Below are 19,515 nucleotides of genomic sequence, written 5' to 3' on the forward strand. Positions count from 1 at the left end.
AAGAGTGAACTGTTTTTCAGTCACGGGAACTGGGTTAGAATTGCATAAAGACTGTTGCGTATTAATAGGTTTTCTCCATTGAAGGACATGCCAACTCAAACAAAATTGAAAGTAAAAGGGTGCAGATTTATTTGGGGGCAGCTCTCAGGAGGATTCCCTGATTCCAAGGAGTGGGGCCAGGGAAACTGCCAATTGGCATGCCAAGATAGAGAGATAGAGATGGATTTAGGTAAAGGTACAGAGGTAGGTATTGATATATCATGCAAAATATCTGGATTATAAAGGGAAGAGCCTTTGGGGAGGGGGAGGCTTAGCCTCTGGGGTAGAAAGTTCTGGGTAGAGGGTGGGGTGTGCCAGGCACACCTTAGAATTTAAAGTCAAGGTCTACTTTGATATGTTAAATAGGAACATAGGCTGCTTGTCCAGGGTCTGAAACCCACCTTGCAACCATTGCAAGCTATTATAATGGAAAATCAGACAAGAAGTGTGTAAAGCTCAGTGGCTAAGAGCACTGGCTGCCCTTCCAGAGGATGTGGGTTTGGGTCCTAGCACCCACACGGTGGCTCATAACCATCCAGTTCCAGGAGATTTGACACCTGGCTTCCTTGGGCCCCAAGCATGTACACGGCTCACAGACAAAACACCCACATGCTAAAAACTAAATCTTAAAAATGAGAAAAATTCCACAAGACCTTTACAAATGACTCGAATTATAATTACCAACAGCCTTATGAGAACATACTAATTCTACAATGACCAACTCAGCTGCCTCTCTGGTGGCTGTGGCTCGAGGAAGAGCTGTCCCTGCCCCTCACCTGGGCAAAGCAAGGGGCTTGGGTGAGGGAGAACTGGAGGGCTGACCAACTCAGGTCCCACTCAGGTCCAGAGCTAGGGCCCACCTGGGAGAGTCGGCCCACTCCAGCATCTATCCTGTCTACTATGAACTGCTTGAGCACATGAAGGGGCTAGCCTGGCAGAGCCAAAGCTACAGGGTCTCAGAGACACAGGGCAACAGCGGGATAGCCGAGAGGAGTCCTGATTAAGTCATAAGTCATAAGCCTTGCACCTTGAACTTGCAATGAATATTTGTAAGAAAAGCTGTTTGGACAAAAAAGCATACTAATGCAATGTTCTGTGACACACTGCAGCTTTTACAGCGAGATGCTTTTATTATTTTTGTTTTGTTTTGTTTTGTTTTGTTTTGTTTTGTTTTGTTTTGTGACAGGGTTTCTCTATGTAGCCCTGGCTGTCCTGAAACTCACTTTGTAGACCAGGCTGGTTTCAAACTCAGAGATCCACCAGTCTTTGCCTTCTGAGTGCTGGGATTAAATGCTGTGCCATCACTGCCCATCTATAATGCTATTTTTAAAAGAGACAGAAAGGAAAAATAGTCCAGAGGACCGTATAGTGTCCATTTCAAACTTTTAGAAACCTGTAATCTCCAAAAATGCAAAAATTTAAGAACATAGGATTAGGGGGATGGAGGCAGGAGACAGAAGAACATCGGGTAGGAGTTATGTAAAAGCTGTTTGTTGTGTCCATTTCTGCCCTTTGTTATTTATCGTCATGATAAAAACAAGGCCAGGTGTGAGGCTGTGTGCTTCTAATCCCAGCGATCAGATGGCATAGGTAGAAAGGTGAGTTTAAGGCGACCTCAGCTACATGGATGAATTCTGGGCTTGCTTATGCTGGATGGCAGCCTGTCTTAAAAATGAAATCAACCCAAAATTTGAAAACGCAGATATTTAAGCCCTTATGCAGATGTGCTCTTATGCGGAGTTATGCTGTGAAACTTCAGCACAGAAATTCTGAACATACATTTTTTTAATATAAAGGTAAAAACAACAGTTTGCCTTCAGGATCTCTTTCATAATAAATAATTCCCATCAAAATTTGTCTTAGCATTTGTAACCAAGAAGGAAAGATAAGTAGGAGAAATGTGGCAAGCTATGGAGAGAATAGGTTTATTCATAGATTCCTCCAGTGTTTATTGGGCATCACTTACTGCAAGGCATGCGAAGGTGGGAGAAGATAATCCCACTCTTCCTGTTTCAAAATCCTAGAAAATTGTAAACATCTACAGACTCCTAAACTCCCTGGTGAGCAAGGCTTATTGGTAACCCCCAGATTGGGGATGCATTTCAAAACTTAAAAAAAAAAAACTCCAGAGGGAAATGGGCAGCTCTACCTGTCTCCTGCAACTGTAGGGCAGCCAATTCCAGGAGCACTAATGAATATTTCCTACAAAGGATGAAGGAGCCACAGCCTTTCAGAGCTTTTTTTGTTGTGGGAGAAGTAAGTTGATGTGCCCTGGCATCCCTAGAGCTGTGGTTTTCATGTTTCAACATGGTGATAATTCTTTTCAAGGTTCAAAACTGGTGTGAGATGACATTTGATGTGTTCAAACCCATTGGTTGAATGGATAGACAGTCTCAATGCATAGACAGACATCGGAATAATCTTTTTCATTTTTAAGTTTTGCTTGATAAATGGTGCAATGCTCATCTTGCACAGACTTGCAAAGAATGTTGAAAATTACTGGCCACAGAGTGGGATGAAACCTGTATCAAACCTAGCAGGAAAAGTTATGGAAATACTCAACTGTACCCTCTACCGTATGCAGAAGAATGGAGATGTTCAAGTTTCAGGATACAACATCTAAGGTTTTTAATTGCTTGGTATGAAAGAAACCAGGGCTATACTGCATTTTCGTATCTCTGTGATACAAAGCCTGTGTGTGTAGTGGTATCATGTTACTGACTGATACTGTCATGCATGCATATATGACTGCAAATGGATAAATTCCCCACAGCACTATATCCTGAAAGACAGTAGTAGTGAAGAGACCTCTTCTTAGTGGGCAGAACTTTAGAAAGTGGATTTGGATACACACACTGATTGCAAGCAAGAGGGCCCCAAGAGTTCCTGCATATCAATGCTTGGGCTGTGGCCACTGGTTCAGTGAATGGTCAGAGACGTGGAAGGAACATGGTTGGAAAAAGAGTGACAAGGACACGTGGGGAAGAGGTGTATGGGCTAAGCCTCTCTGAGTTTGCAAAGGACAAGAAGACATTTTCATGTCCCTCGTGAATGATAACCAGCGAGTGGTCTCAGCAGGGAAGGCCTTTAAAACTTAAATGGGTTGACGGTATGCACCCATAGTCTCAGCACTTGGAACATGGAGGTAGTAGGATCAGAAGTTCAAGGCCAGGTAGGGCTACAGGGTCTCAAAAAACAAACAAACAAAAAGTTTCAGAGGCTGAGTCCATTATCAACTATCACGGCAGGGACCATAGCAGCAGGCAGGCAAGCATGGTAACTGGAGCAGTAGCTGAGAGCTTGTATTGGAGGGGAGTGGGTTCATCTCCACCACCCAACTGGACAATAAGGGACAGAGTATTCAACTACGTGAACCTAAGTGGACAGTTCTTACTAAAACCACCAAGAAATCCTAGAGTGAGTTAACATACGTTTCTACTCACCAAAGCCCCCGACTTTACTCACTAAGTTTATGCTAACAGTGTCAGCCAATTGAATCCCCAATGTGGCACCATTTCCCAAAGTCACATTTCCCAACAAGCTGATTCTGTTTTGTCACTCTGAGCATATATAAGGTCACATTTTGTCTTAGTTGGAGCAGACATTCTGGATGTAAAGTGCCTTTCGCACATTCTTCTGCTGAGGCTCCAGTATGACACATTCCACCCTTACCCACTGTCCTGCTCATCTGACCAAGATCAGATGCGACTTCATCACAACTGAAGAACCACAGCAATGAGCCTGATCTTGTGGAATCTATCGGCCTTCCCATGTGTAGTGGCTATTCCTGGTTGTCAACTTGACTATATTTGGGATGAACTACAATCCAGAATTGGAAGGCTCACCAGTGACCCTTATCTGGAGGCTTGGAGATAGAAGATTCTGATCTGGATCTTGGTATGGAGATCTTGAAGCATAGTGGCTATGGATTCCAGAAGATTAAATCTCCGAGTTCAAGGTCATCCGGGATTAAAGGTGTGGTGGAACACAATTTTAATATGGGCTACACCTTCTGCTGGAGACAATATAAGGACATTGGAAGAAGGGAGTCTAGCTCTTGCTCCTTCGCCTGCTTGCCGTGTGAGACTGAGTAACTGCTAGATCCTTGAACTTCCATTCACAGCTGCGACTGAACCATTGTTGGGAATTGGGCTGCCGACTGTAAGTCATCAATAAATTCTTTTACTATATAGAGACTGTCCATAAGTTCTGCGACTCTAGAGAACCCTGACTAATACACCATGGTTCCCAGAACCTGAGGCAGATGACTAAGTGAGGAAACACTATTTATAAGGGCTGTACTCAGCAGACTGGGTGGGGCAAGGTTCATCAGAAGGCTGTATATGGTGGCTAAGAAGGTAGACCCCACAGGCTCATGTTCCAATGCTTGGTCCCCTGTTACTGGAAGTGTTTAGGAAGGATTAGAATGTGTGGCCTTCTTGGAGATATGTGACTTTGGGTGAGTTTAAGGTTTCAAAAACCCAGGCTAGGCCCATGGTGTTGCCTCTGTCTCTCTCTCCTCTCCCTCTTTCCCTCTCTACCTGATCCCTGTAAAGCTTGCAGCTACTATCTCAGTGTCATGTCTGCCTGCCTGCTTCCTGACATAATGACCATAGCCTAGCCCTTTGAAACTAATTGGCCAGCCCCCAATTAAATGATTCATTATGAAAATTGCCTTGGCCATGGTGTCCCCTCATAGGAATACAACAGTGAGATGCTGTATGTATGTGTTCTCAGTAGACACTCTGTACATTTCCTCCCGTATGTTCTCCATAGCTAGGGCCCAAGGATGAAGGGTTCAGAGTGGAAATTATATCACCCATTACCTCCCTAATGACTCATTAACAAAAGTTTTACTTCTGGTCTTTAAGTTCATGCTCTGTTGGCCTGGATATCTTAGTTCCAGAGGGAAAATGTTTCTATTAGGAAACACAATAAAAAAATTCCATTGAGTTGGGAGTTAAAATGTTTCCACTGAATTGGGAGTTAAGACAGATGGTTGGCCAATTCAGACAGTCCTCTCTCCAAGTCAACATGGTAAGAAGGGGGTTACAGTGTTGGTGGGGATGACTGATCTGGCCCAGCAAGGGGAGACTGGATGAGTACTTGAGTGGAGTCCAGGCACTTCAGTGTTTATTTCCTGATTAAAGTCGTTGGGAAATTACAGGACAAAATACAAAAGGCTCAGACCCTTCAGTAATGAAGTCTGTCTCACTCTCCCAGTTTAAAGAACAAAACAACAGAGTTTACTGAGGAAAGCGGGGATATAGAACAGGGTGATGAAAGTGATTGGTAATTAACACCAACTACACTACCGTGACCAGTTACAGAAAGAGCTGTCACTGCCATGATGTAATCTTCGTTTTATTAAGATTACCTCTAAACATACAGTGGGTATATTGATCAAGTGTTCTTATTCCTCTTTATTCCCTTCCCATGTAACCTAAGATATTGACTTCGTATTTTACTTAAGACCTGGGATATCAGGAGGAGTAAAGATCATCTCTTGGAGAAGAGGATTACTGCATTTTATTGGTTGTGGATATTTTGGAGTGGATATTTCATGCTACAGTAAAGCCAATGTTACGTTGTTGTTGTTGTCTTTAATTTGGAAATTAAGCGTGGTTTAAAGAGCTCTGTGTTGGTTTTAGATTGGCAGCAAATTGATTTCTGATGGCTAATTGCAGGTATCACCTTCACTGAGTTAAAGGATGTATGTAAAGGATGGGATTATTGTGTTTTCAGGGGTGTGTGTGTGTGTGTGTGTGTGTGTGTGTGTGTGTGAGATGAGTGGGAGTGTTCTACCTGCTATTGGCTGGAGGCCTGAATAAAAAGGAGGAAGAGAGAAAAGGTGTCTTCTTTGAATTCCTCACCCGTATAGACACACCCTTCATCTCATCTTCAGATGTCTTAACTCCAGATCATGTGTTTTCGCCAGTGCCAGACATGAGGGTACACGCTGGTAAGCTCAGAATGTAGGCAGTAGAAGTACAAGGACCAGAAGTTCAAAGTTATCCTTACCTAACACTAAGTTCAAAGCAATATGGGCTACATGAGACCCTGTCTCAAAGAAAGGAAAGAATACAGAAGAAATGTAGACATTTCTAAGCATCAAATGCGCCCCAGGTCTTATTTTTAGTGACGTCAGGGCACAGCTAGGTCTTAGGAAAAATAGCTAGATTTGGAACTTCTCTTAAGCTTTTGTGTGTTTGTCAACGTAATAAACTATGGTCCGTGGCCTCCTTGTGTGCAGCCAGGTCACCCTGCATTAGTCTTCTAGTGATAAACAGATTCTTGGTGCCACCGAAGTTGTGTCCCTGCCAGATCTGATGGAGGGCAGGCTTGAGACCAGGAGCCCTTGGAATGACCTAGAAAAGCTCTTGTGAACACTCAGTCCTTCCTTGACCTTCCAGACTCCTCCCCCTTCCACAGGTCCATATCAGCCTTCATTCTGTCTCAACAACAGCGAACAATTAAAACCTCCCACTTCACTTTCCACTGATTTTGACTCTCAGCCATTAGCCTTGACTTCAAACACTTGGTGAATTATCCTGGCATTCAGTTCCTGGAGGTGACATCTTTGGGAACCTTGTAGGTGGGACCACGGCGCGAAAGCAGGAAGCTGAAGAACAAAGGTAGCAATCTTTCAGCCCTTTATCATGGAATTCCTACCACCCAGGCTGTTGAGGATGGAGATATGCAAATGGTTAATCCCAACACACCTGTGTACTAACTGGGTTCGAGGCCTTTGTTTTCTCTAAGTAGCTCTGACTGTCTGAGCTGGAGTCTACCTGTAGACCAGGCTGGCCTGGGCAGACAGAACTTATAGGGGGTCTGCCTGCCTCTGTCCTCGGAGTGCTGGGTTAAAAGTGTGGGCCACCTTGCCTCCTTGTTTGAGGCTTTTTATATGAAGTTGTAAGGTGTGTGTATCACCAACAGATATAGTCATGTTTTCCATATGAAAGTCCATCTTGAAAGAGGCATATAATTTCTTTATGTTCATTATTTTTCACAATTTATGGGATGAAAATATCAGTAGCCCCACTCTACAGAGATGACAAGAAATTCTTGCAGATAGCAGGCCTCACTTAGAGCTAAGTGTTTGACCAGGCATTCGTTCACCATCTGTATTCACTGTGTCTCCTGAGCTTGTGTGAGGGACATAAAAAATATGGTCAAGATGAAAGACCATTAATGTACAAGAAAAGACACCAAGCAATTCTCCAGCCCCTGCCCCCCACTACTACTATCACGTTGTCTTTTCTTTCTGTCATCTGTGGGCAGGGTTTGTAGGACACTGTAGCCTAGGGGTGGCCTCAACTGCTCTAGCTTCCTCATAGAACAATTACAGGGTCAGGATGGGAAAGATTTCAGGAGAGACTTGGAATGTGAGCCAAGGAAGGCTTTTAGCTTTTACCCTAGTTTGACAGATCTGTCAGAAATTGGGAGTTGTTTTCTTTCTATGAGCACTTTGTAAAATAGGGAGGGTTGAAAGAGAGCGCCTTAACCGTCTCCATCTTGGATCTAATTTTCATAATCTCAAGTCATGGATCTGCAAAGAAATACCAGGTTCTGTGTTAATGATGATCAAGACAAGGATTTGAGATTTCCTGGAATGTGGGCTTCATGAGTAGATTCACCCTGGAGCAATTGAAGCTGGAGGAGGAAGAGTGGGCTCCTCAACCCAGTTCACTGTCTGGATTAGTTTGTATGCAATGGTAAGGGGCCTTTTAGAATATAAACGGGTAGGTAGCCCAACAGCTTTGTTGACCGTATGTAAGGCTTTCTGTGAGACCTTGGTCTCTTGATGTTAGGTCATACACAGTATTTAATTTTGATTCCAAGACTCTCCCAATTTCCTTTTCTAGTCAGATAGACCATTATTTTTCATGATTAGATAGAAACTTTCTAAAACAATTCCCCTGCCTCCTGGCCCCCAGGTAACTGTTGTTGTTTTTTTTTATTAAAGATTTTATTTATTATTATATGTAAGTACACTGTAGCTATCTTCAGACATACCAGAGGAGGGCATCAGATCTCATTATGGATGGTTGTGAGCCATCATGTGGTTGCTGGGATTTGCACTCAGGAGCTCTGGAAGAGCAGTCAGTGCTCTTAACCTCCAGCCCCCCAGGTAACTCTTAAGAGTTAAACACAAGGCAAATAGGTAGTGTTCTACATGTATTCTGGCTGGTAAGGTTGTTGATGTTCTATAAACTTTTTATTTGTTGTTCATTGTATCAGGGCCCTGGCCACATTCCAAAGATGGAGTGAAACTGACTTTGCAGAGTCACAGACCTACCTGCTGTTGCTACCTAGATTTTCATTCTTCCAAGAACGCCCTGGATTCTTCCACTCTGCCCCTTATTAACACTTAAAACTTCTCTTTCTAGAAAGAATGTTTGTAGAACATCAGTATTATCATTTCTTGGGGGTGGGGGAGTTCCGTAATAAATAAGCTTAGCAGTGTGGATTTAATAACTTAATGACATCATTAAGGACAGTGTATACTTCTCTTGTTTTCTCCTGTGCCTCTCATCTTTATGCATGCCACTTTTGACAGTTACATATGGATGGTAACAATTATGATAGAAGCTGTGCTCCAGAAATAGATGCTTAGACACCACTTGTCCATATTAATTCTCATGAATCAAGTCGTTTGTCATCAATTTTCCTGGGGGTTACTATTTTAATAAAAAGACATGCTCTTAGTGACAACCCTCAACAAAAACTCATCGATTCAGTTGCTCTCTCTATATTTTATATAATAACTGTGGTTTTTCTGATGGTTCTGTGTGTTTTGAGGATTCCGCAAGGAAAGTTTTGTACCTACATTACCAATGAGTATAAAAGGCCAGGGGAGAGGGGAGCTAAACTGTACACATGTGTGTGCTGGAGCAATACAAAATGATATTTTCTTATTATCGATGAAATATCTATCTACGTCATCACAACTTGAGGATTAAGGAGCCCAAGAGTAGATGTAGCAGAGTATTTATTTAGACAATGCATTTCAAACCAGTTCCTCTAGTATATGGAGAAATCGTCTTCTGTGAAGCTTTGAATTAAATAAATTATATTAAACTGTCATGTTTCAGTGTTTGCATAGTCCATTTTCCAACAGCAATAGGAGCAAGGCAGCTTTCCAAAACAGTAACAGTTATGTTCTGTTTACAGCTTGGTAAACCAGTTCCGTCAGTTTGGGTTGTCGGTTTGCCCATACTGACGCATACTTGTGAGACCACTGGCTAGGGGAGTTTGGACTAGTTAGTAAGCCAGTCTCCCACCAAAGCTCTGCACTTTCAGGCTCCGGGAAGAATTGCAGGGCTATGCTCTGGGACACATTAGAGCTCCAGGGCAATCCAGTCTTCTGGAGTTCTCTCAGAGAACTCGATCGCCCCCTAGCCTGCACATCCACTGAGTCGTCAGGCAAGTTCAGCCACTTAGCTAGGAGGGAGACTCTGGGAAGGGGCCCGATAACCTCCTGGTAGCAGGACTACCTGGACAAAGGAAGGAGACTAGATTAAGTGGTTGAATCAAGGGGCGACCTCAAGTCTGTGCCCGGTTAACGGGAGCATCGTACATTCCCCCCAACCCTCCCTCCCTCCACTGCCGTGTGTCATCTTCCTGTTCGGAAGTCTTAGTAGGTTGCTGGGACAGAACTGGGGGCGCCTGCTCCACCCATCAGGTATCCGGTTGGAAGAAAAGCCAGTCTCAACAACTTGATTCCCTCTCCGTTAAATGATAAGGTTAGCAGACCATCCGTCTCCAATCGCTGACCATTCCGGAGGCATGGGGAGGAAGGGGCACATGCAAATTGGTCCTTTTCTATTCCAACCACAAATATATGGTTGAGCTTTCTCTTCATTGCACTCGGAGGCCTCGGACTTGAATTCCACATTCCTTTTGGAATGCATGCAAGAGCTTCTTCCCTGGGAGACCAGCCCCTGTGCGTGTGTTTCGATTTTTTTTCTGGACTGATTTGCGGTGCTAATCAGTTAAGTTGCATTTCTTGTATGTCTTACTGGTGAAATAAGCCCAGGATGCTGATGACTGTAATTTTCTGGATGATGTTGCAACGGCAGGATAAGTAGCCCAGTGTTGAACTTTGCAGCTTGCTCCCTTCCTGTATGTAAATTTCCTTTAGATATAAAGTGGGACTCAGAACAGAAAGGCAATAGCAAGCGGCCTCTGGCTGGAGCTCCCTGGTCATCTGGCGCTTCCAGTCTCATCAGAGGCACATAGCCTGGAGGCTAACTTTTTCCGTAACTACTAGTTCTTCCTCCATAAAGTAACCCCAGCCTCCACCTCTGCAGCATTGTGAAGAATGAAAGAGGAGACCTTAAGATCCCCTTGGAAAGGTTCGTGTTCTGAGTACTGTAATTTGGATGGGATGAGTAAAACAAAGATATCTGGGAGAGGCTGGAGGAAGCTCCTGAAAGCTAGGTGATGCACTAGGGAGGGACTCTGGACGAGTTCCTGATTTAATAGTTTCAAACAAATAAGCAAACATCTTCGTGGAGATTGGTGTTTCAAAGCAAACGTTTTCTGGAGGGGAAGTTACCCGGCAGATGCGGAGGGGGCAGGGCAGGGCAGGGCAGGGCAGGGCAGGACTGGGCTAAACAAACGACTGGTACCACATGGTTTGGAGGCACTCACTGGCAATAACAAATTCATAGTTTATGCAGAATCCAAGCACGGAAAAAGCAGGGGCTGGTTGCTATGATTCGGAATCGCCTACACCTTGTTTTAGTTTGGAGTGCCAATTTCAGGCACCCTAAGTACATTGTGAAGGACGTCTACTAAGCAAAATTTCGTCTCTAGAGTTGCGCGTCCGTTCTCCTGGTCTCTAGCTGTCCGAAGTGAGCAAATCAAGAAGCAGCTGAGACTAGAGATTGAGTTAGGTGATGGGAGGTGGCTGCTGCTACAAAACAAACTTGCCCAAGACGGAGGGAGGGAAAAGAGCTTCGCGTGCTTTTCCTGACCTGACAACTGGTATTTTGTAGTGTGTCAAATTCTAAAGTGCCCTTCGCAGCAAGGGGTCATGGCAGGGCAGTCACCGCAGAAAGCACGGCGAGCGCCAGGTACTGGCCCAAGTAGCCGCCTTCCCGGCCCTGGCCCAGACCCGGTGCTCTGGGCTTCCCAGCCAGCGCTGGCGCGCGTCCCCACGTTGGCGGTCAAGCTGCAGCGCCAGGCATCACCCAGCGGCGAGGGGACTGTAAGGCACCTCACTCCTGCCCAACTCCGGCTGCCTCTCCTGCAGCTTCCCTCTGTTCCCAGCTTTTTGAGATGAGTCTCTTACTAATATTTAAAGAGTTAAAGGGTTTCAGTTATGTGAACTTGAAAAAAAAAAAAGCAAGGGGATATAAAAATTAAGTCTACCTGCATCAGCCATCCGGTAGCCCAAAGGAGGAAGGGTAGTGGAGATTAGGAAAAAACGGACGGGGTTTAAGGCAGTGCAATGCAATCTTGGCAGTTTTTTTTTTTTTTTTTTTTCCTTGTGAGAGAGGGACCCGGGCTAGGGTACTGACCACGCAAGGGTCACTCCAGGTCGGTCCTGGAGAGAAACCCCTGCTCCCTCTAACTCGCCACCTCCTCACGTGTTCTTGGCATGGCTAGGATTAAAATTTGCAAGGCTCAAAATTTATGCGGAAAGAACAGAATGTTCTCGGAGATTAGTTGGAAAAAAAAGTGAAATGAAGATTGTACTTTTTTTTTTTGTAGAGCAGAGACTTATTTCCGCCCCCTCCCCTACACATTCCTGACCCCCTCATACCCCCCCCCCCCCGCCTTCCTTCCTCCTCTTCCAAGTTCTGGGATTTTTCAGCCTTGCTTAGTTTTGGCCAAAAGCACAAAAAAGGCGTTTTCGGAAGCGACTCGGCCGTGCACAAGGGCCATTTGTTTGTTTTGGGACTGGGGCAGGAAATCTTGCCGGCCTGAGTCACGGCGGCTCCTTCAAGGAAACGTCAGTGCTCGCCGGTCGCCGTCGCCCGCTGTGCGCCCCTCGGTCCGCAGCTATGGGCGAGATGCAGGGCGCGCTGGCTCGGGCTCGGCTCGAGTCCCTGCTCCGGCCCCGCCACAAAAAGCGGGCGGAGGCTCAGAAAAGGAGCGAGTCCGTCCTGCTGAGCGGACTGGGTAAGTGTCGCCGCCCGGCTCTTAGGGACGGGGTGCGTGGAGATCGGGATAGGGTACAGCGCGGGAACCTGGAGGCTGCGCGTTGGGCCGGGGACGGGACACCGAGGAGGGGAGAGGTCGGCGGTGACCGTGCACTGCGGTGTCCACTCGGGAAGCACGGGAGAGGAAATGGAAAATCACCGAGGCTCTCCACCCCTCCAGTGCCCTCCTCCGGCCCAGGCAGACAGAGGCAGAGTGCATCCCGGTGCGGGGTCCTGCTCACGCAGCCCGCGGAAGCCTCGGTCCTGCCCAGGGCGGCTCGCCTGGCTCACTCAGGACACGGTGGCCAGTCGCCCATCTTCTCGCAACTCAGTCTACAGCCTGCTAGGCGGCTGGGCTGGGGGGTGGAGCCTCATGGCGGGCGGAGCCTGGAGATGGGCGGCTCTGAGCCGCTTCCTCCTTCTGCCGGCCCCGCCCTTTCGCGGCGCAGGGCTTATAAAGCCGGTCGCGCGGCCGGAGCGCACTGTTGTCTTAGCCGGTTTCACTGCTCCCCTCAGTCTCTTTTGGGCTCTTTCCGGGCATCGGGACGATGACCGTCAAAGCCGAGGCTGCTCGAAGCACCCTTACCTACTCCAGAATGAGGGGAATGGTAGCGATTCTCATCGGTGAGTGCTGGAAAAGCACCGGACTTGTGTGTGTAGGAGAGCCGGCATCGGTTTTGAAGGTTCAGGATCAGATTAGCGTGTGGCGTCGGATGTTACAGAGCCCCCTAACCATCTCCCCTTTTCCTCTCTTTAAATTATAGCTTTTATGAAACAGAGAAGGATGGGCCTGAACGATTTTATTCAGAAGATTGCCAGCAACACCTATGCATGCAAACAGTAAGTTTTGGGTTATTGGGGAAAATAGAAAGAATTGTTTAAATTTACTAGCAGCGAAGACTTCATGGGGCGGGGGTGGTGGTGCTGGAGCTGAGATCTTTCCTCCGGGGTAGATAGATCTCTTCTGGTCTTGAACATTTTGCTTATTTGAAACATTTTAAACATTATTAATTTATGGGTAGAGTTTGGATCGGAGGTTTAAGATTAATTCTCGTGAATGTTCACCAAAATCCACGTCCCTCAATAAACAAACCTTAATTTGTATTTAACTGGGTTATTTTCTTACCTTTTTTTTTTTTTTTTTTTGTAAGCAATTCCTTGGGATGTTTTCGGTTTAAATACCGAACGGTTGAGTCAGAAATAGAACTTATGTCTGTGTGCCCTCTGGTGGCGAATTTAAGAGTTTCTAAAATGGCCCTTTAATCTCCACAGCGCTGAAGTTCAGTCCATTTTGAAAATGTCCCATCCTCAGGAGCCGGAGCTTATGAACGCTAACCCCTCTCCTCCGGTAAGTATATCTTGACTGTGGAGGAAAATTATAAATGTATCCGTATTTTCCTGTAGGGGTTAGTCAAGGCAGTATTTGTAAAAACTATCAAGGCGGGATTGTCTAGTCACATCACAAGTGGCTTAAGTGTTTAAGTACTGAGTCACTGGGATGTTTTGAAAGACATATTTCATAAGGTATTTTATGTGTTAACAGTAAGGCTGTGTGCAGCGTACGTATTAAAGGATGATGCTTTGTTTTCTAGCCAAGTCCCTCTCAACAAATCAACCTGGGTCCGTCCTCCAACCCTCACGCCAAACCCTCCGACTTTCACTTCTTGAAAGTGATCGGAAAGGGCAGTTTTGGAAAGGTAAGTTCAACCAAAAGTTCATCTTTTCCAAAAGATGAAAACTTTGCATCTCGACTCTTTCATGCATTCACTTTTATCTTCTCCCTGGATGAGGATAGAAAAATGACTGTCCGATTTGACATTTCAGGTTCTTCTGGCTAGGCACAAGGCAGAAGAAGTATTCTATGCAGTCAAAGTTTTACAGAAGAAAGCCATCCTGAAGAAGAAAGAGGTAAGGGTGACCCCTGGTGGCCGGGGCTCGCAGGCCTGGTGAAGAATTTCTACCCTGTGGTTTGCTGCCCTGTTGAAATCTGAATTTGCCACTAAATCTCATCTCTCTCCTAGGAGAAGCATATTATGTCAGAGCGGAATGTTCTGTTGAAGAATGTGAAGCACCCTTTCCTGGTGGGCCTTCACTTCTCATTCCAGACCGCTGACAAGCTCTACTTTGTCCTGGACTACATTAATGGTGGAGAGGTGAGCCGAGGCATCCACCTTGATGGTGGGAGTGGGGCTGCTCCTGTTTGCATTGCTTGGTTTGGGTTTGAGATGAGCTTTTAAAAGATACTTGAGAGAGAAACTTACTCAGAATTAAGCTATTTCAGGCCACTTCCTTCAAGCTTTCTCTTTCGGGCCTGACTAAACGACCCCACTAAGCCTCAGTTTCTTTGTCTCTCGCAGCTGTTCTACCATCTCCAGAGGGAGCGCTGCTTCCTGGAACCACGGGCTCGATTCTACGCAGCTGAAATAGCCAGTGCCCTGGGCTATCTGCACTCCCTAAACATCGTTTATAGGTGAGCCAAAGGTTCAAAGCTACCTTGAATGCTGGAGAGGGAGGCCAGGCTGAGCCTTTGGAGTCCTAAAATAATGAGATATTATGTGCACTTTGGTCACCTCTAACAATTCCCTAGCATGTGAGTTGTCTCAACTGCCCATACCAAGAGGGTGGTGCATAATCCTAACAGCCCAACTAAGGCTCCTTTCTGTGATTGGCTGTGGAACAGGAGTGGATTAGCAATCTTCTTAATACCCAAGCAATCTTTACAGAGGGTTTGTCATGAAGTCAAGCTAACCTACCTGTGTAACTACTTTTTCCTACAGAGACTTAAAACCTGAGAATATTCTCCTAGACTCCCAGGGGCACATCGTCCTCACTGACTTTGGGCTCTGCAAAGAGAATATTGAGCATAACGGGACAACATCTACCTTCTGTGGCACGCCTGAGGTAGGCAGTCTGACGCAGTGCCCGGTGTATACACACAGGGGACCAGTGGACATCACAAAGCACAGAGGTTTTAACTAAGAAGCAATCCAAATACACACACACACACACACACACACACACACGCACGCAAGACGAGGTGGGGAGGGGAGCCAGTTGACCCTGGCTCTTTTCAAAGCACATGTTTGCTGTGCGGACTGCCAGGTTCTGAGAGCTAACCCCTCTCTCTGGTGTCATTTCAGTATCTGGCTCCTGAGGTCCTCCATAAGCAGCCGTATGACCGGACGGTGGACTGGTGGTGTCTTGGGGCTGTCCTGTATGAGATGCTCTACGGCCTGGTGAGTAACACACAGCATCGTGCCCAGAACACTTCTAAGACATATGTGGACTTGCTCGTGCAGGCTTAGCTACCGTGGCTTCTCTGTGTCAGAAGCCTTATCAAAAGCTTTAGTAAAGGAGACAACTGGCTATTTTACATTTTATAATTTTATAAATAAGTCTTTTGGATCTTTTTTCAATAGTCTTGTTCGAATCTCAGGGCAGGTTCAAGTACTGAAAATTGAACCCACCCTCTCCAGTGGGTTTCTTCTGCACAGTATACTACAGTTTACTTAACCTGCCCAGTATTAGCCCCATCGCACGCATGCGCATTCTCTCTCTCTCTCCCTCTCTTCCCAGTAGGGGTTGTAAGATAGCCAGGGAAGGGGCCAGCTTAATACTCGGAACTCAGCACTTTATATCTAGTAGACACTAGACAAAACTTGAGTTGACTCAGAAGGAATTCCCTTCCTTTTCCAGCCCCCGTTTTATAGCCGGAACACGGCTGAGATGTACGACAATATTCTGAACAAGCCTCTCCAGTTGAAACCAAATATTACAAACTCGGCAAGGCACCTCCTGGAAGGCCTCCTGCAGAAGGACCGGACCAAGAGGCTGGGTGCCAAGGATGACTTTGTGAGTGTTGGTTGTCCTGCTGTCATGGGACCTTGGGGAAGAAGGTTGACTTTGTGACCTTGTATTGAGTTCTCCGCATCTAAATGAATATGTTTCTTTCCAACAGATGGAGATTAAGAGTCATATTTTCTTCTCTTTAATTAACTGGGATGATCTCATCAATAAGAAGATTACACCCCCATTTAACCCAAATGTGGTAAGTATCTGTGTGTTTCTGGTGTAAGAATAGCGAGACCCAGGTTTCTTTCCTGTCAGAATTTGAAGAAATAAGTACCAGATGCTATCTAACTCATAGACTCATTATCCCATAGGAGAGTTATATTTTTTGTTTTTTTTATCCCAGCTAGCTCACTGAATATAAATACATGTATTATAATTTCCAGGCCTAGAGACATACCTTAATACCTGTACCTCAGGAGACTGAAGCAGGGTAGAGTTTGAGGCCAGCCTAGGCTACATAGTGAGACCTTGTTATCAGTGATACCCTCTGGAACTTTGGAGCCTTTAGAATTAAGCTTCTAGTGGGGGATTATAGGACTTAAGGACTCCCTGTCCTTTGCCCTGTGCCCTTTTTGACGCTGAGTGTATTTCCCCTTCTTGTAACAGAGTGGGCCCAGTGACCTTCGGCACTTCGATCCCGAGTTTACCGAGGAGCCGGTCCCCAGCTCCATCGGCAGGTCCCCTGACAGCATCCTTGTCACGGCCAGTGTGAAGGAAGCAGCAGAAGCCTTCCTCGGCTTCTCCTATGCACCTCCTGTGGATTCCTTCCTCTGAGTGCTCCCGGGATGGTTCTGAAGGACTTCCTCAGCGTTTCCTAAAGTGTTTTCGTTAGCCTTTGGTGGAGTTGCCAGCTGACAGAACATTTTAAAAGAATTTGCACACCTGGAAGCTTGGCAGTCTCGCCTGCCCGGCGTGGCGCGACGCAGCGCGCGCTGCTTGATGGGAGCTTTCCGAAGAGCACACCCTCCTCTCAATGAGCTTGTGAGGTCTTCTTTTCTTCTCTTCCTTCCAACGTGGTGCTAGCTCCAGGCGAGCGAGCGTGAGAGTGCCGCCTGAGACAGACACCTTGGTCTCAGTTAGAAGGAAGATGCAGGTCTAAGAGGAATCCCCGCAGGTCTGTCTGAGCTGTGATCAAGAATATTCTGCAATGTGCCTTTTCTGAGATCGTGTTAGCTCCAAAGCTTTTTCCTATCGCAGAGTGTTCAGTTTGTGTTTGTTTGTTTTTGTTTTGTTTTGTTTTTCCCTTGGCGGATTTCCCGTGTGTGCAGTGGCGTGAGTGTGCTATGCCTGATCACAGACGGTTTTGTTGTGAGCATCAATGTGACACTTGCAGGACACTACAATGTGGGACATTGTTTGTTTCTTCCACATTTGGAAGATAAATTTATGTGTAGACTGTTTTGTAAGATATAGTTAATAACTAAAACCTATTGAAACGGTCTTGCAATGACGAGCATTCAGATGCTTAAGGAAAGCATTGCTGCTACAAATATTTCTATTTTTAGAAAGGGTTTTTATGGACCAATGCCCCAGTTGTCAGTCAAAGCCGTTGGTGTTTTCATTGTTTAAAATGTCACCTATAAAACGGGCATTATTTATGTTTTTTTTCCCTTTGTTCATATTCTTTTGCATTCCTGATTATTGTATGTATCGTGTAAAGGAAGTCTGTACATTGGGTTATAACACTAGATATTTAAACTTACAGGCTTATTTGTAAACCATCATTTTAATGTACTGTAATTAACATGGGTTATAATATGTACAATTCCTCCTCCTTACCACACAACTTTTTTTGTGTGCGATAAACCAATTTTGGTTTGCAATAAAATCTTGAAAACTATTTGCATAAATTGTGTCATGTGTTAACTTTGTATATATTGATAAACTGGATTTAGGAGGGGGGAAAATAATGGATCAATGTGAACATACTTTTGGTAAGCTCAGTATAGTAGCACACAATTTCCATCCCATCTCCATCACTTAAGCAGGGCTGATGCAGGAGGATTATGAATTGGGGACAGCCTGGATGGAAGAATTAAGATCAGCTCAGTTTGCCCAGTTTTTTGGTTTCTTTGTTCAGGGAGGGTCGGGTCGTAGTTTACTGAGGCTGGCTCGTAACTTCTGGTGGAGGACTCCCTAGCATGTGAAGGTCTGGGCTGGATTTCCAGCACTGAGAACATAGTCTGCATTTTCCCCAAGTCTCTGTGCGGCCAGTCATGAATCCATCCAAACAATGCAATAAAATAGCATTGTATATCAATAATGTTCCCTGTGTTGACTGTCTAGTGAGGTCCTATGGACAGCTTGTCCTTACATTTGGCTTAACAAGTGACAGGTAATTCTTTTAACAAATATGAGTACTTGGGGCTGAGCTCTGCTCTGACTGCTAGAGACATGATATAGGTCATTGCTCTCAAGGGAGGGTCTGGACCATAGCGTAGGGTGTCACCAAAGAGGGCATGGCACATTCATAAGTGCCCGAGTTCCCAAAAAACTATCCCAGAACAGGCTCAGGAGAAAGGAACCCAGTACCTGCTTAAATCAGTGGAGCTAGCAACTCAAGGGCCACCAGGTTGTGAGTCTGTCCTACAGAGCACTCCAAGGTCTGTCCAGCTAGGAATTAACACCGTCAGGCAATCCTCTCAAGCCCCATCCTCTGGACCTTGCGCATGAACGCTCAAGGGATGCCCAGTGGATCCTGCTGTCACGTGCAGCTTTTCATCTGGTCCACCGCCCTCCCCCCCATTTGTATATAGTTCCCCCAAGGGGAAGCTGTGACCTTTCCCCTCTTCTGACTCATTGAAGGTCTCCACTTAGCCCCCCCCCCCCCTTCCCTTATCCAGCATGTCTTGTGGAGTGCACTGAAGGAACGACATTCAATGAGAGGAAGACTGCCAGCTCCCAGTGGCCACAGATTGCACGATGCAGTTGTACTGGGCATCAGCTGTGTATTAAATTCCCTACCAAACCCAAACAACAAGAAGAATGTCAGACTGTTCTCCAGGGAAAGGTGCTGCCAGCTTTAGGCGGAGGGCTCCCTCCTTCCCCCACATTCTCAATGGCAACATCAGTTACAAACCATTGCTTGAACAAAAATGTTTCCACTGTCCTCAGAGGCTATGATCGCAAAGGTCTATGATCTCACTGGGTTCCCAGAGGACCCAGTTGTGAATTAGAATGTGTCTTTTGCTTGGGTTTTTAATTTTGTTTTTGAGGTTTTCTTTATATATATTTTTTATTTGATTTTGAGATAAAGTCTATGTAGGCCTGGCCGTTCTGGAATAGACCAAGCTAGCCTCAAACTCAGAGATACATGTCTCTGAGTGCTGGAATTAAAGGCCTGCTCCTCTAATCCTGGCCTCTTTTGCTTTTTGAAAGATGAGATCTCACATAGTTCAAGCTGGCCTTAAACATGTCATGCAGTTACAGATGGCCTTGAACTCCTGATCCTTCTGCCTCTGTCAAGTTC

The 19,515-nt window shown here is 45.7% G+C and overlaps 1 protein-coding gene across 6 annotated transcripts in view; it reads left to right on the forward strand.

Annotated features, from left to right (window-relative positions):
- The window catches only part of Sgk1 (serum/glucocorticoid regulated kinase 1), a 117,720-nt gene extending 99,824 nt beyond the window's left edge, over positions 1 to 17,896 (forward strand). For 2 of the 6 annotated variants that reach the window (NM_001161845.2, NM_001161847.2), the window contains 11 exons: positions 12,959 to 13,034; positions 13,467 to 13,542; positions 13,787 to 13,891; positions 14,019 to 14,102; positions 14,216 to 14,347; positions 14,552 to 14,664; positions 14,972 to 15,095; positions 15,335 to 15,430; positions 15,891 to 16,046; positions 16,153 to 16,242; positions 16,653 to 17,896. In NM_001161845.2, coding sequence (NP_001155317.2) covers positions 12,959 to 13,034; positions 13,467 to 13,542; positions 13,787 to 13,891; positions 14,019 to 14,102; positions 14,216 to 14,347; positions 14,552 to 14,664; positions 14,972 to 15,095; positions 15,335 to 15,430; positions 15,891 to 16,046; positions 16,153 to 16,242; positions 16,653 to 16,820 — 1,220 coding nt within the window. In that variant the 3' untranslated portion in view covers positions 16,821 to 17,896. Of the gene's footprint in view, positions 1 to 4,096; positions 4,201 to 10,215; positions 10,401 to 11,882; positions 12,175 to 12,658; positions 12,819 to 12,958; positions 13,035 to 13,466; positions 13,543 to 13,786; positions 13,892 to 14,018; positions 14,103 to 14,215; positions 14,348 to 14,551; positions 14,665 to 14,971; positions 15,096 to 15,334; positions 15,431 to 15,890; positions 16,047 to 16,152; positions 16,243 to 16,652 lie in introns of those variants that run through there. The other 4 variants (NM_001161848.2, NM_001161849.2, NM_001161850.2 and 1 more) reach the window with 4 other exon arrangements.
- The last annotated feature ends 1,619 nt before the right edge of the window (positions 17,897 to 19,515 follow it).

The sequence above is a fragment of the Mus musculus genome, chromosome 10, assembly GCF_000001635.26.
Source record: "Mus musculus strain C57BL/6J chromosome 10, GRCm38.p6 C57BL/6J".
Classification (NCBI taxonomy): domain Eukaryota; kingdom Metazoa; phylum Chordata; class Mammalia; order Rodentia; family Muridae; genus Mus; species Mus musculus.